Source organism: Stigmatopora argus, chromosome 17 (assembly GCF_051989625.1).
Source record: "Stigmatopora argus isolate UIUO_Sarg chromosome 17, RoL_Sarg_1.0, whole genome shotgun sequence".
Lineage (NCBI taxonomy): Eukaryota > Metazoa > Chordata > Actinopteri > Syngnathiformes > Syngnathidae > Stigmatopora > Stigmatopora argus.
The window spans coordinates 13468028-13483927 of NC_135403.1; the positions used below are offsets into that span (position 1 = coordinate 13468028).

The following is a 15900-nucleotide window of genomic DNA, read 5'->3' on the forward strand; positions in this document are numbered from 1 at the left end:
GTATAAAATACGAAGAAATACACTAATATAGACCACATTGATTTAATTGAAAGCATTTATTATCAATATCATACATTTACAATGAGATTTAAAGCTTCACCTTAAAGTGCAGACATAATATATATATTTATTAACTTATTTATTTACGTCTAAAATGTATTTTCTGTGTCTGTATTCTCACCCTCCACCTTAAAGTGCAGACATTATATATATATATTCATTTATTAACTTATTTATTATCTATTTATTTATGCCTAAAATGTATTTTTCTGTCTGTATTCTCACCCTCTTGAAAAATGATATAAAATCATATCCAAAAACAATTTCAAATATTAACCAAACATAACAATTCCATTTGTTACTCTGATTAATTGTAGCTAGTTGCTCGCTAGCAAAGGTTTGGCAACTTGGGCCGTTTTTGGGGGGGCGGGGCATAAACTGATATATTCCCAAATAGTCCATCCTTACATAGATATAACACAAATTTGACTACAAGTAGTCATTGTCTATGTTTTCCCACTTACGTACAAGTCGTTTCAGCTAGCTAGCCGTTACCTGATTAGCCTCTACCGAGCGTGTGTGATATTTTTATCCAGCGAACTCGAGCGTCCCCCCCGCGGGGGAGGCCGTCATGTTCCTGCTGCACTTTAATGTCCGCTTCGGCGCCTCCTAGACGGAGAAAAAAGTACTCCGTCCACTTCAGTGCGCTCTCTGAATCCAAGGTGTCTTGGGAGTACATTTTTCCGTCTGGCGGCGCCCACCTCGCGGCGACTTTCACACTTGTTTTAACACCTCCGGACCGGGAGGCGCCATTATCGTCCCGCGCTAGCTCGCCGTGCCTTGCAAAACACGGCGCTAGCTAAACAATCGCCATGTTTTATAGCGTCGTGTTCAATGGCGGAGGCCAGATGCGCCCATCAAAAGTTTTATACGCGCGCGAGTTGTGTGTTCTCGGCCGTAAATGGATATACGGCGCCTGGTTATATAAGTTTTCTGACTCATAGCGGCTTGTTTTACAGCGGGTAACAAAAGATCAGATTTGTATCGATTCAGGCGGCGCGGTGGTGGAGCGGTTAGTGCGTCGGTCTCACGGTTCTGGGGTCGAGGGCTCGATGCCGGGCTGGTTCTCGCTGTTTGGAGTTTGCATGGTCTCCCCGGGCCTGCGTGGGTTTTCATCAGGTCTTTGGTTTCCTTCCACATCCACAAAAGATGCATGCAAAGGTAGTTGTAGGCTAAATTGTTCCTGGTGATTGGTTGTTTGTCTCCTTGTGTGCTATGATTGGCTGGTGTCCCCCGTCTTGTGCGCGTAGTTAGCTGGCATAGACTCCGGCACCCCCACGAGCCTTGTGAGGATAAGAAAATGAGTGTATGCATTCATGGAGTTTTTTGGTTTCACTGCAAAATTTTCATTTCCCCTTATGTCAAATTTATTTGACGTTTTCTTACGTCAATAAATTAAATTTCTGTTTTTTTGCGCGTTCTCCTGATCTGTACGTATATTTGTTTTTTAATTTGCTCTTGTTGTTTTCCCCCATACGCAGAGCTGCCAATTTCTGGACTTTACCCGGACAAGTAACGCAAACTCCGGGACTCCTGACAACCTCCCTAAACACCGTAAATCCCCCAAAATAGTCACTTTTTCACAATTTTTTTTAAAGCAACCATTTCGGTAAAGTACCAAATTTCCAATTTAAATGCCTCAAAATTGACAATCGCTACGGCTTCCGCCATCTTAATTCAACTGCACTGTAAACCAGAAGAATTCGCTAACGGGTGTATTATGAATCATCCGAATTACAAGTAGGTAGCCTCTCGCTTTAACTTTTACGTTTTTGTTTTTTTTCATAAGGGAAGTTAGTATTATTAAGGCTGACTAAACCACCAGTCTTTTATTTTGAAACCAATCCGGTCATTTCCGGGGTTGTTCTAAAGGAAGTAGGAGTACACAGCCCTGGTAAGTTTGATCGGTACTCGGACGTTTCGTCGGAACGTTTGGTCCCCGGACGTTTGGTCACCGGGTTCGCGAGTCCCGAGGTTTGAGTCACGAGACTTTCATTTGTTTAACCCTAACCCTATTCACTCAATGTTAAATAATAGTCATTAAATCCCTATTCACCCAATGTTAAAATCGATCAATTGCATGCGAACCCGTTCTACCAAACGTCCGTTCTATTCTACCAAATGTCCGGTCTACCAAACGTCTGGGGACCAAACGTCCGGGGACCAAACGTCCGGGGACCAAACGTCCGTTCTACCAAACGTCCGGTTGACCAATTGTCCGGGGACCAAACGTCTGGGGACCAAACGTCCCCGGACCAAACATCCAGGGCCCAAACGTCTTTCGACGAAACATCCGGTCACGGTTTGATCAATATGCCCGCAATTTGGATGAAACTTCTCATTAGAAACCCAGACAGTTTATTGGTTCGTACTCGACGAAATATCCCACGTTGAAGCCGTCTCCAAAACGTGACGACACATGGTGAAATTACCGACTGTAAAACCCACGTAAAAGGACCCTAACGCAAAGATAAACTTATTTCACAATGCTGTACGTTTTCAATAGTTTCCAAAAACACGATATTTCAATTCATGTAAAAACATGGTCATAACAATTGGATTTCACTTGTCCTAAGTTATTTAATATCGATTTGGCGTCAATGGCTTTCACTTTGGAAAAATTTCAGAAATGGGGTTGACGGAGGTTGGCAGCTCTGCGTATGTCTTTTTCAATTAGGCAAAAAATGCTTTAGCGCAATCGTTTTAGGCATATTTACATCCATATTTACGCTCAGTAAGTGTCCATTTGTATGCTGTTGCAGCCGTCGCCTGATGTTTTTATTTGTGCTTTTCTGCTTAAGTGAGTGTACGTAGACCGAGTCCTGTTTTTTTATTTTTCAGCCGGTAATTGGACATAGGCGGTCAGCGCAATATGCTCGCTCCTCTGCACTTAATGACGATGTTGCGGCAGCGTTGGGGAAGGCACCGCGGGAACCCTAAGCGCAAAGTAGCTCCGCTGAAAACCTTTAACGAGGCGACCGCTCGCTCTCCGGAACGGGCTCGGACTCGGCCTCCTCGCCGATTAGCTGGCCGTTGCGGTCAATGACGGGCGAAATGAAAGGGATTGTGATGAATTTGTTTGGGTTATCAGCGGATGGATGATTGGACGCCCCGAGATTGGTCATCTCGTTGTCAGCAACGGCACTGAAAGAGTTAGTTTGTTAGTGTTTGAGGTCCATTTACATTTGAAATATTTATTTATTTTTATCATTGTTGTCATTCTTAAAACGTAGTTGGTATTATTATTTTAAACGTTGATTTATTGTTAATTAAGCTACGTACGTCAGTCAGGGTCTTAACAAGTTCTCCAACAAAAAACAATAAAAGTCCGGGAAATTTGGAGCTTTTCTTTAGCCTAATAATTCCTAGGGCATTAAGTATGACTAAAAAGTCATTTGCAGTTTGTATTTAGGGAATTTGAGCAACTATTTAAATGGTAATTATCACTTACCTTCCGGGCGACCAAAAGACCGGCAACCAATCGACCGTGTACCGGTTCACCGGCGGGTTGATTGTAAGAACCCTTTTGCTTTGGCAGACAGCACGGCGAGCGTGGTGGCCCGGCGGCGCCGCTTCAACCGCCTGACGCAGGAGCTGTACCAGCTGCCCGTGACGGTGTGGGACGGCGGGGAGCCGTCCCTGAGCGGCACCAGCACCCTGACGCTGCGGGTGTGCCCGTGCCAGCGCCACGGAAAGATCCGCGCCTGCCAGGGCGACGCCTTCCTCTCCTCGGCCGGCCTCAGCACCGGAGCCCTCGTCGCCATCTTGCTGTGCGTCGTCATCCTGCTGTGTGAGTTACCCGGAAAATGGGGGTGTGGGCGCTGATTATCTCTGGGTATTTTGAGCCTTGCTCCTCTAAAGATGGTCAAAAAACATCTTTAACAGTAAATATTCACTTTTTTTAGCTCATTGTGGGTCAATGTCCAATCCATTTTTAGTGGGAGGGGCAAAGTGGCGTCTAAAGCGGTCAGTTAATTATCCTTTTTTGTTTTTATATTTAAGATATAAATAAATTGCTTGTTTGCTCACTTTCGAAAGATGAAATACAATTATATTTAATAATGATTTATAACCATTTAACAAACAAAAAGAACATATTTACTCTTTTTCCAATTAAATTAAAAAATATAATTTGTTCATTTATTTTCCCTACCGTGTTTAATTAAACACCCTCTCCATTATTTTTGCTGTTTTAATTAGATTAGATAACTTTATTCATGCCGTTTTCGGGAAATTTAATTGTCACGGTAGCAAGAGGATGAGAATACAGACACAGAAAAATACATTTTAGACATAAATAAATAGGTAATAAATAAATAAATATATAAATAAATTAATAAATAATAGGGAGTGTAATCTTTATTTAATACATAAAAATATAAATAAGTTAATAAATAAATTAATTAATTAATACATAAATATATAAATAAATAAGCGTGTTGCTGAAATATATACATATACATACATATAAATATACATATACATACAGTTGGTCTTAATAATCAGCCATTTAATGTAATAACTTAAATAAATAAGAATATTTCCCCAAGAAGAACTACGGATCAGACCTATTTAAACAAATGAAAAATAGTAATAGAAGACATTAATTGCATAGCCAGCCTTATTATGGCAAAAAGTGCAATTAGACTCCAAAATGGTCCATTTGCATCCATTTTTCTCAATTCTAATGACATTTCTGTTTCCATTTTTCCGACTCATTTCATCTCGCCCAACCGTGTCGTCATTTTCAAGCGTTTCTTATCGCCACACGGCACGGCGCGGTGGTATGGCGGCATCAGAAGCGCTCCTAAATGAAATCTGTTGTTTGTCCTTTGTTGCGACGCCTCTTATTTGTCATTTAGCGAAAAAGGGATCTATTCTGAGAGTGGGCTTTTGATTTTGACGAGCCGGATTAGCCAGCGTCGTCGGCTGTGGGCGAGTGGAGGGAGTTCTTTTCAAAAAGTAGCGCCGCGACGAAAAGATTGTTTACGGGAGGGGATGACGCATCGGCTCCCTCGGCGGAGGGCAGCGTTCATCGGAACCAGCCCGTTTCATAATGAACAATAACCATAAAGCCATCGGGGATTTATATAGCACCTGTCAAAGAAACAAGGCTGTTCCAACAACAAATCGTTGGGGATTAACGAAAAAAATCTGCTCTTATCATGAAAAAAAAAAACATTCCTCATTCAAAACTGGGTGGAGAAAATATGTTTTTCATACGCATCAACGCAACATCTTTAGCCATTCATTTTCGGAAAATGCTTATCTTCACAAAAGGTGCAGGGGGTGCTGGAGCCTATCCCAGCTGACTCTTCACATGCATGTTTTTGGGATGTGGGAGGAAACCGGACTACCCGGAGAAAACCAACACAAGCCCGAGGTTGAACATGCAAACTTCACACAGTGAGGACCCACCCCGGATCGAAGCCAGGACCCCAGAACGTCGAGGCCGATGCGCTAACCACTAGTCCACCGGGCCACCCAGATTTTAGCTATTTGTCAAAATAATAAAAAACACCCTTATTAATTCTATTCAGAAAAATCCACCTATTTAGGGAATTTAGGATGAGTAAAAAACAAAAACAAAGAAACAAACGTTGGGAATTAAAGTAGCCGCCATTAGCATGAACAACACGATGGCTGGCTGTGTTTTAATGAGATTGTATCCAGTTAATTTAACACGGAAGTCCGACTTATTTATGGAAGGCACTCCACTCTCCCGGGAGAAAAACAATAACATAAAACATGAACATAAAAATGGAGGGCTCCTAATGCTAACGGATAGCAACGTGTTGTTTGGAATGCCATCAGTCTTTGTTGTGGGAGATAAGTCCCACTTTGCATAAAGCAAATCATACCAAATCAAAAAGACCGCCAGAAATTATTTACAGTTTGGCAAAAGAAATAAATAAAAAGAGCCAAGTACGCTGCACGGATTAGCCTCGCGGGTCACGTGCACACGGTGACATACAAATGCAATATAGAAAGAGGAAAAATAGACCTTTGAAACCTTTATTTTTGCCCGTTCTTCTTTTTGTTGTTGTCAAGGTTCACATTGTTTGTAAAAATAGAAGAGAATTAAATTACATTGATTTAAAGACCAAAAAGATGATCCAAAATATGTTAGCGTGATGCTAACATCCAATTAAAACTGGTAAGGATAAGCATCAATAATACACGACTGAAAAAGCGCTATCCAAACTTAACGCTAACTTCTAATAAAAACTCTATAGAAAGGCTAACATGAGATAGCATTACTGTTACACATTACCCAAAAAGTGTTACCCAAAATATGTTAGTGTGATGCTAATATCCAATTAAAACTCAATGGAAAGGATAACATAAGATATGTTGGAATTTAGAATTTATAATTATATTAAAGTTAAGTTAATAATCTGACTCCAATTTATGACCTTACCCGACTGCCACTCATCCAACAATTTGCGCGCTCGTTCTGCAATAGAAAGGTACCAGGAAGCCGACATTTTCACACACGGGTGGATTTATTTCTAACATACAAATCTAAGACATAAGTCTGTGTGGTTCAGGGCCCTCTCAGTCTGTCCAAGCAGACGCATGTTGCCACCAGTCGTCGTCGTTCTTCTTCTCCGAGCCGCCCACGAACTTAGTTATAGTCCACAATATGCAAATGACACAACAACGCAGGCCTCCTGGCCATTGGTCTTTCTTTCTTGAAGATTCTCCTAGCGGTCCCGCCCATTTTGTACTTTTCCGCTTCCAGCAACTGGTACCTGCAAACAGTTCAACCCCCCACACATCTGCAATCTATTGAGTCCTACCCCCACATCCTGTGCTCTCACCTTTGCCCCCACTCAACATTCTGCCTTGTTCATACGCTCAGCACTTTACAATCTCACACACAGAATGTAGCAATATGTAATGAAATACCTTAAGCTTTAAACTATTATTCCTTCAGATAGCAGCAATAATACACATGACCGAAAAAGCGCTATTCAAACTATATTAGCTTAACACTAACTTCTAATAAAAACTCTATAGTAAGGCTAACATGAGATAGCATCACTGTTACACATTACCCAAAAAGTGTTATCCAAAATATGTTAGCTTTACGCTAACATCTATTTAAAGTTCTATAGAAAGGCTAACATGAGATAGCATCACTGTTACGCATTACCCAAAAAGTGTTACCCAAAATATGTTAGCTTTATGCTAACATCTAATGAAAGTTCTATAGAAAGGCTAACAAGAGATAGCATCAGTTACAGAGTACCCAAAAAATGTTATCCAAAATATGTTAGCTTTATGCTAACATCTAATAAAAACTCTACAGAAAGTATAACATGAAATAGCACCACTGTTACACATTACCCATAAAGAGTTATGCAAAATATGTTAGCTTTATGCTAACGTTTAATGAAAGCTGAACGCGAGGGCGCTGATTTTGTTGTTGTTGCAATCTTCCCCCAACCGGCAGCCATCGTGGTCCTCTTCGTCACCCTGAGGCGGAGCAAGAAGGAGCCTCTGATCATCTCCGAGGAGGACGTCCGCGAGAACGTGGTGACCTACGACGACGAGGGAGGCGGCGAAGAAGACACGGAGGCCTTCGACATCATCGCCCTTCGCAACCCGGCCGCCGCAGAGGAGCTCAAGTTCCGGCGGGACGTGCGGCCCGAAGCCGGCCGGCCCCGCGGGGGTCGGCGGAGCCCCTCGCCTCCGCCTCCGCCTATGGCGGCGGCGGCCGACACGGATGTGCGCGAGTTCATCCACCGGAGACTGCTGGAGGCCGACGCGGACACCGGCGGGCCGCCGTACGACTCGCTGCAGACCTACGCCTACGAAGGTCAGGGGTCGCCGGCGGGGTCCGTCAGTCCCTTGGACTCCCCGGGGACGGGAGCGCCCACGGACTCCCCCTACCTGGACGACTGGGGACCCCAGTTCCGGAGACTGGCGGAAATCTACGCTGAGACTTAACCCGGCGGGGCGGGAAAAACCTTTTGGCTCCACCCACCTCCACCAAAACAAGTAACGGATCCGCCGCCACCGCCGCCATTGCCGCCGCCCGGCGCTTTTTACCTTCGGAACTAAAGAGTTTAAAGATTTTTTTCTTTGGGGGTCCCGGCGCGGAACGACGACGAAGATGAGATTTTAAGCGGGAAGAACGAGGCTATGGGGAAAAATGAAAGGGATATTTTCCTTGTGTATATTTTTTATCGCTTAATAAAATTGCGATTTCCACGTGGGTGGATATGACGTCAGAGGGCACGGGTTTGATTTCTTGACGGTCCCGCCGGGTCTCCGACGAGTACGAGTTAATTAAGGAGGCGTTTTATTACAGGCGGCGTAGGTTTACGGCGGGAATATTGCGATGGACGGATGTAACGACGCCCCGCGGGGCGCTAAAGGCTGGCCAAGCGGACGGCTGGCGGGCTAAGCGTCCTCGTGGCGACCGATCAAAGGCTTCGAGATGAGGATTTGGAAGAAGGTGCTTACTCTGAAATACGCAAGGTGGAGTTCATTTTTTAAAATAATACAAATCCATAATTCTAGCACTTGGTTTTTAGTCCAATTTGACCCGTTTTGTTTTTAGTCTGGTTGACAAAAGTACTGATTCTGAAATGTTGTTGTTTTGTCGTCATGGAGTTAAAGTTATTTTAGACATTGACCTTATTCTTTTGCTGCCAGCCCTCCCACTTCAAATTGGATTGGACATCTAATCTGGAGAATGAGTGGAAGAACAAATTATTTTCTCCAACTCATTGGCAGATTTTTCAATTGGTGGGTTTCGCTTATTGTTCAAAAATGACAATCCCTGAATTACAAGGATGCTTTTCCAGATGTTTCCGCTTTAAAAAATGGAAGTAAAATCTAACCTCAACCATAATTTTGAGTTTTTGTGGAACTATGGACTGATGAATATCAACATTTGGACTATTTTGGTACTTTGCCAGCAGAAGTAGTTGGCTATTTGCGTTCATGTTGCGGCTTTTGCGTTCATGTTGCGGCTTTTGCGTTCATGTTGCGGCTTTTGCGTTCATGTTGCATCTTTTTGCGTTCATGTGGCAGTGATTTGCGTTCATCTTGCGGCTATTTGCGTTCATGTTGCGCCTATTTGCGTACATATTACGGTTATTTGCGTTTTGGGTACATATTATGGTTATTTCCGTTCATCTTGTGGCTATTTACCTTCATGTTGCGGTGATTTACATTCATTTTGTGGCTATTTGCGTTCATTGGATTGGATTGGATAACTTTATTCATCCCGTATTCGGGAAATGTCATTGTGACAGTAGCAAGAAAAGGCATAGTTATAAGTTAGACAGTACAGTTGCAAAGTAATGTTGCAGCTTTTTGCGTTCATGTGGCGCCTCTTTGTGTACATATTACGGCTAATTGCGTTCATCTTGTGGCAATTTGCGTTCATGATCTGGGCAATTCGGGGTTCGCCTTGTGGAAATTAGCATTTGTGCTTTTGTCTTTTGGACTCTGCCCTCGGCCCAACACTTTTCGGGCACCGTAGCTTTCCAATTCGGGTTTGAATCCTGCTTTGTGTGGGGGCTGCAGGTGTTAGCAGCTTGAAGGATGTTGTTTACTACGCAATGGGCCTCATTGCCTCGGCTGTTTGGAGAAACTGACACTTGTGATTTAGCCCAAAAATATGTGAACAGGATTTTTTGGGTGGTTATTCGGGTGAAGCACTTCTGAAAAATGAGTCGTCCCGCTCGGCAGCAAACAAACCGCCAGCGAAAAAGGTAAACAGGTCAATAGTTACAAGGAAAAAACATATTTTTCCCGACACTTTGATGGGTTTTCATCAGGGCTTCTGTTTCTCCGTTTCAGGCGGGATAAAAATGAAGCTGCCTTAGAAGATTTGAGGAATTCGCTTTTTAAGGACTGAGATTCAGGATTTTTATAAGATAGTGTGTATCCATACTTTTGTACAATCAAATATTGTCACAAAAATCCAGACGAACTATTCGGAAGAAACTTTTCATGACTTTGTCAGTTTCGAAATGAAAGCAATGCCAACTTCATTTCCTAGACAAGTTCCCGACGAGCCAATTAACAATTAATTATTTATTATTGCTCACCAGCAGCGACGCGGACAATCACGACAAGACGACATTGATCAAGCGCGACACAGGTGGGACTACTTGGCCATCGCAACACTCGGCGAAGATAGAAACACGCCAGAAACGCCTTGATGTCATTGGTTTCGCTTCCCGTTTTCAAAAATCGACAATCCTCGCCCGAATCGGAAACAAATGGTCGCTTTGGAATACAAGTATCAAAATATTTTTTCTCCCAGGCCACGTCGCGATGATTTACACACCCGATCTGGACCCCGGGCCGCCATTTTGGCCCCTGTTTTCGAATGCCATTTTTAAAGGTTTGTTGAAATTGTTCAGTTATGGTAATCATATTATTTTAAGGTCAATTTTCAGGATTTGATGCTAACTTAAGGGACACACGGCAGCCAGGTCAGCCCGAAAGCGGATTTTTACCCACGTTGGAATTCGCCCAGGTGGGATTTCACCAAAAAATGGTCTGTTCACGCTACGTGAATAGAAATGAGCGTAGCCTCAGGTGCTATTTTTTTTAGTGGATTTCAACCCCCCGTGACCTCCATCTTCCTTCGGGTTATCCGAGGGCGTCGTCTTGACTCCGGAATCCCGGCTTTGATGTAAGACCTCCTTCCTCGGCGACTAAAAGACCCCCGGAGCCTCGTTTTCCGACCTGTGGAACTTATGACAGGAAACCCAGACTAGCTAAGGTAAGACTGCCCGACTTTTTACTTTCTTTTTTTTTTGCTTCTGGCTCATTATGTATATTTATGTGGCTGACTGGTGGTGGTCTCACGAGGGGGCCGCATTATTCCGAGACGGGAAGTCTCCGGGGAGGACGTGACTGGGCTTCCGTTGTCCGTGTTTGTTGCTGTCGGGGAACTAAATCCATTTCTCGGAGAATGTATAATTAGGCCAGATGTAAATCAATGCATTTTTTGTCCCTACCAATCAAAATGGATCGGCGTCTAGCTCAGTTAAAGTTTTTTGTTTGGTTTGTTTAATTTTTTGGCTCAAAAAATGAAAGCCTAGCCATCTGTTAAATACATGGAATCATTCAAAAGTTTCCTTTTGCCACAGATTTATGTTTGGGGGCTTTCAGCACAAATAGGGCGATTTCAAATGACATCATTTCATGCCGTTATCACATTTTGTTTCCAGAACTAATTCAGCTTTACTTTCAAAATCAATTCACGTCAGCTGACGACCGGGTCTCCGAGGGGATCTTCTTTGGCCAACCCGCAAACAAACACTTGTGTTTTATTAGCCGGGCCGGCCCAGCTAATTCCCTCCTAAACTGATTATAACCTCGCTTGTACGTTTTCTCCAAACGATGCGGGACGAACCCTACCACCCCCCCCCTCTCGAATTTGGCCGTCGACTCCGGATATGAATATGGAAGAGCGGCCCACGCCTGGCGGGACGCCATTTCTAGACAGCTGCGGTGGGCACAAGAGGCCCATTCAGCGAGAATGGGCTTAACTTTGACCTGCTAAAACGGCTCCAAACCGGCCAGAAAACCAACAGAAATTTAATATAATATTAACATTCCTCACGCCCTCTCCCAAATATAATATACATAAATTATCCATTTTTGGGGGGCTCCCAATACCCTGCTACATTATTCTTTTAGTGCTACATTTTTGCATGCTCACTCGATTAACTAATCTTATCAAGACTTTGTCAGCTTTTGACAGTGCTAGATGTCTAATATATTCGAAGTGGGAGAGTCGGCAGTGTAGGTAGCTGTCATTTACATTTTTTGTCATGGTCACCGTTTCTTAGGTGTTCAAACCGCGAGCATCTAAACGTATTCAACTGCTGCCAATTTTTTCCCCGCAGCACATCGAGGACAAAATGTCCGCTGTTCCGCACCCCCGTACGTCATGTCGACTAGCCGTGAGCTTCATGTTGTGTTCTTTGCATCACCGTTTCACTGGATTTTGGTAGCGTCACAGTCACCACAGCGGGAAAACATGGGCAGCCATTTTTATGGAGCTCATCGCGGTAAGACTCTAGATTTTATTTAAATTAACATGTCTTTTCTGGGGGATTTTAGGGTAGATAATGCATCAAAAACAGGTAAGACAATTTAAAATCCGAACTGTGATGGATTTTTACAGTATAATTAAATAGTAGAATTAAATATCTAAATCATTAAATAAGACTTGCACCCTACCATAAGTATTGAATTTGGACCCCCCAAAACATGATGTAACATACCGTATTTTCTTGCATATAAGCTGTATTTGTATCTAAAAAAAATGATGACTGAATCAAGGGTACGGCTTATATGCGCACAAGACTGAGTGTTGCTATGCTCTTTTTCACCAGTAGATTCCAGAAAATTAACATTTACTATTTGTTGGTTATTTTCTGTTTTGCAGTAAGAAAACAACCATTAGTGGATGAATTATTAACTTTCTTATGATATTGATCCTAATAATGTGCTTTTGATTCATACAGTATCTCAGAAATATCATGTGCGATGATTTTTCTCAAGATTTTCCCTTCAAAGTAACACATTTGTACTCCCAATTAAAACCATGAACATGGAGGTGAAAATTGTAAATCAGGGGGCGACTTATACGCGAGAAATTGTAAAATTCAACGATTTTTAGGGTGCAGCGGGGTGGTTAATATGCGAGAAAATACGGTAGTGGATTAGGTTTTTTGAAAAACAATGTTACGGGAAGACAGGATCCAGCAGCGGGCGTATGACTCAATAGAAAACCAATAGACTCGTTGTGTTTATCATGCGATGAGTTGGAGTATAAAAACGTTATTTTTCAACCTTGCTTTTTCTGATAGTTGCGTCTATCAACTTTTGCTTCTTTGTCATATTTTGCTACCACTGTTTTCCTATAAGGCACCCCGTTGGAAGAGTGGTTGTCATGTCCGCCTCACACTCCTGGGACCCAGGGTTCAACCCTCGTTTGGCGTTCGCAGGTGGGTTTTCTTCGGGTACTCTGCATTCTTCTCACATTGTCAACGCCTCGGAGATTTTGATTTCTTAGGCTTCTATTGTACGTGATTAAAACGTCGTATTGAACGCTTACTCAATTTCTACGTGGAGGTTCGCTGAATAGAAATGGAAGCGACCCTCTGAAAATATTATCTGCACCTTTTCAGCACAGATCTGTTTGCGTCCCGCTGATCTATTTGCCTCCGAAAGGTGGATCAAGTGCATTAAGAGTCTGAAGCGGGCTGGCGAAGCGTCTTTTCTTCGCCACGCGAAGGCTTCCGATGAATGCGGTGGCCCGCACGCTTTGGGAGATGTTTTTTTTTTCATCTCCCCAAATCCTTTTCCGCCTCAATTAGTCGCGCCGCGTGTTTGAAAGGCTCACGGGAGGCCGGCCTCGCTCGGCGGCGGACGCTCGGAGTCGCTAATGAAGTCGTCGCGTGGGGGTTTGCTGTTTATCATCCGGTATTTTGAGGGAAGCCGGGAAGGCGCAGGTGTTGCGTTCGGGTGCGGGTTGTTTATCCGAATGGAGGAATCTATCACCTCCTCCGTGTTATTTAAGGAGGTGTTTCTTGTCTTTTTTTATCCGTTTTAGGTTGTTTCGTGTCGGGGAATCGGAAATGGAGGGAACATACCGGAATTGGGTTCGAGATTATAATGTGAAATGAGTTCATCGTATTGTAACACTGATTTTTTTCCTAGGAGGAAGACAAACCTGAAGCTATTTTGAGGATTGTATCTTTTTTTAATTATAATTATTTTGCTCTATTTGTTTTATTTCATTGTTAAAATTAAGCTAGATCAAATTCCTGACTTAATTGTAGGGAAAAACATTGTTGCTTTTTCAGGCCACACAGAATGACATGGTGGCCCAGATTTGGCCCCTGTGCCCTAGGTTTGACACGGGTGATTTTTTTTTTGTTAAGACATAATTGTTAAAGAATGGGAAAAAATGTGAAATGTTTTCTAGTGAATTGGATAGTTTTTCACGCCAATATTGCTTGTGTTATGATTTTGTTTTGGTCATAGTATTTTCCTTCCTGAATAGGCCCCGCCTCCTTTCGCGCCAGCCAATCAGCTTCCTCAGCGACTCCCCAGCTGTCGCTCGTTACTCATCACTTTGTTTTGGTTCCATTTTCGAAGTTCTTACAGTACGTGTTGATGATTTTCTTTATTTTTTCTTCACTCCGGGGTTTCTTCATTCCACATGTAAGTTTACATAATTATTTCTGTTCTTATTTTGATGCTGTTGGTTTTTATAATCACCGCGATGGTTTCTAAATACGTCTTTTCTGGTTTGCGCTTGCTTCCCTGATTTGTTTGCTGTGTGGACTTTCGTTCATTCGACCTTATCAGGCAAAAGGACAAAACCATTGGACGTCCAGCGCCGTCAAAGGTCAACCACTGAGTAAAGATGATATTTTCTACTGTCCATCAATCTGTGAGTAAAGGAATTTTCACCGGTTACAATTAACTACGCACCTGTCATACATCGATGAATGTTTGTTCGTGCTACTCTTTAAGAGCCAATTGCTAATAACTCGGTGAACTGTATTTCATATTTTGGTTTTATTAACGTTGTCCCCCGTGTAAAATGCTTATTTTCCTTCCAAATCCGACAAAATACACCGAAACGTTCGCGAAGTTCAAACTAGCGTTAGCGTGCTAATTTGCGCCCCACTATAAAAAATGTAGCGTCGCACTGTAAAAAATCACCGTATTTGCTTGGACTTCATATGGCTTCGTGTTTTTAACAGCATCGATCTTGATCATCTTTTTTAGTGTTAACACAGGCACACAATAGGCACGGTGATGATCATAATATATCTTCCTGGAAAAATTGATTCATTTTCTTGTGAATGCACACTAAATAACTTTTGGATGTTAAATGTACTTTCTAGCTTTTATTTGTGGTTTGTTTACAGTCATGTTACATTTTAGCATCGGGTTATGAAGTGCCTGGAAGAAGAAAATTTAATAATAAAGGACACTTCAAGACCAATAACCATCACCCTTTTGTTACATATATATATTGGTATGTTTTTTTACTCAAATAATAATTTATCATGGAATGTGTGTGGGTTATCATACAAAGCAGTTTATTCTGTGCAAACAAACACTGAGGTAAGCTTGTAAATAAAACAATTCTATGCGGGGGAAAAAAAATCCAAAACCTCTATTCTGCATTACTTTTTGGTAAAAATTGGACACTATTTTCAGGTTAAAATGACATGGGTCAAAGCGTACTTTTATTTCAGAATACTGGACGATTGAGTTTTTCATGATGACCTGATGTGGACAACTTTTATTTTCCAGTTTGAAATCTTTGATGGAATTATTTTTAGATGCATCGCATAAACATCGGCGAAGCGGAGAGCGCCGCAACACGCCTGGCGTCCTCGTTCGGAGGCGATCAGCGGGGCCTCCGAACAATGGCGGCGCTTCATTTTGCACGAAGAGCCGGCGCAAATGAGCTGAAATTAATGCAGTCGGCCTGCGTGACGGAGCACTATGTCCGCGCTATTAAATGTTATTTGCGCGGCGGCGAGGCGGGAGATGAGAAAACGCGGGCTGAATGGAAATAGTGACGAGGTATTTTTGAAGACAAAATAAAAATGCAGTTTCTTTTGACCGTCAGAATGCAGCAGCTTTTTAAGTGCATTGAGTGAAATGCAATAATAAAGCAACTCAATCGCTACAATACTAATCATAATAGCAGTTGCTGACGTGATTTTGTTCAGGTTCATTACTTAATATGAAATGGACATCCATAATTGTCAATGGCAACCAGTGAGTTCAAAGAAAATGATTCAGATTTGAGATCCATAATTT

The 15900-nt window shown here is 42.5% G+C and overlaps 1 protein-coding gene across 3 annotated transcripts in view; it reads left to right on the forward strand.

Moving 5' to 3' along the window:
• LOC144091795 (cadherin-18) overlaps positions 1–8300 on the forward strand; it is a 92740-nt gene extending 84440 nt beyond the window's left edge. For all 3 annotated transcript variants that reach the window (XM_077624436.1, XM_077624437.1, XM_077624435.1), the window contains 2 exons: positions 3599–3850; positions 7520–8300. In XM_077624436.1, the coding sequence (XP_077480562.1) occupies positions 3599–3850; positions 7520–8016 (749 nt within the window). In that variant the 3' untranslated portion in view covers positions 8017–8300. The remainder of the gene's footprint in view (positions 1–3598; positions 3851–7519) is intronic.
• The last annotated feature ends 7600 nt before the right edge of the window (positions 8301–15900 follow it).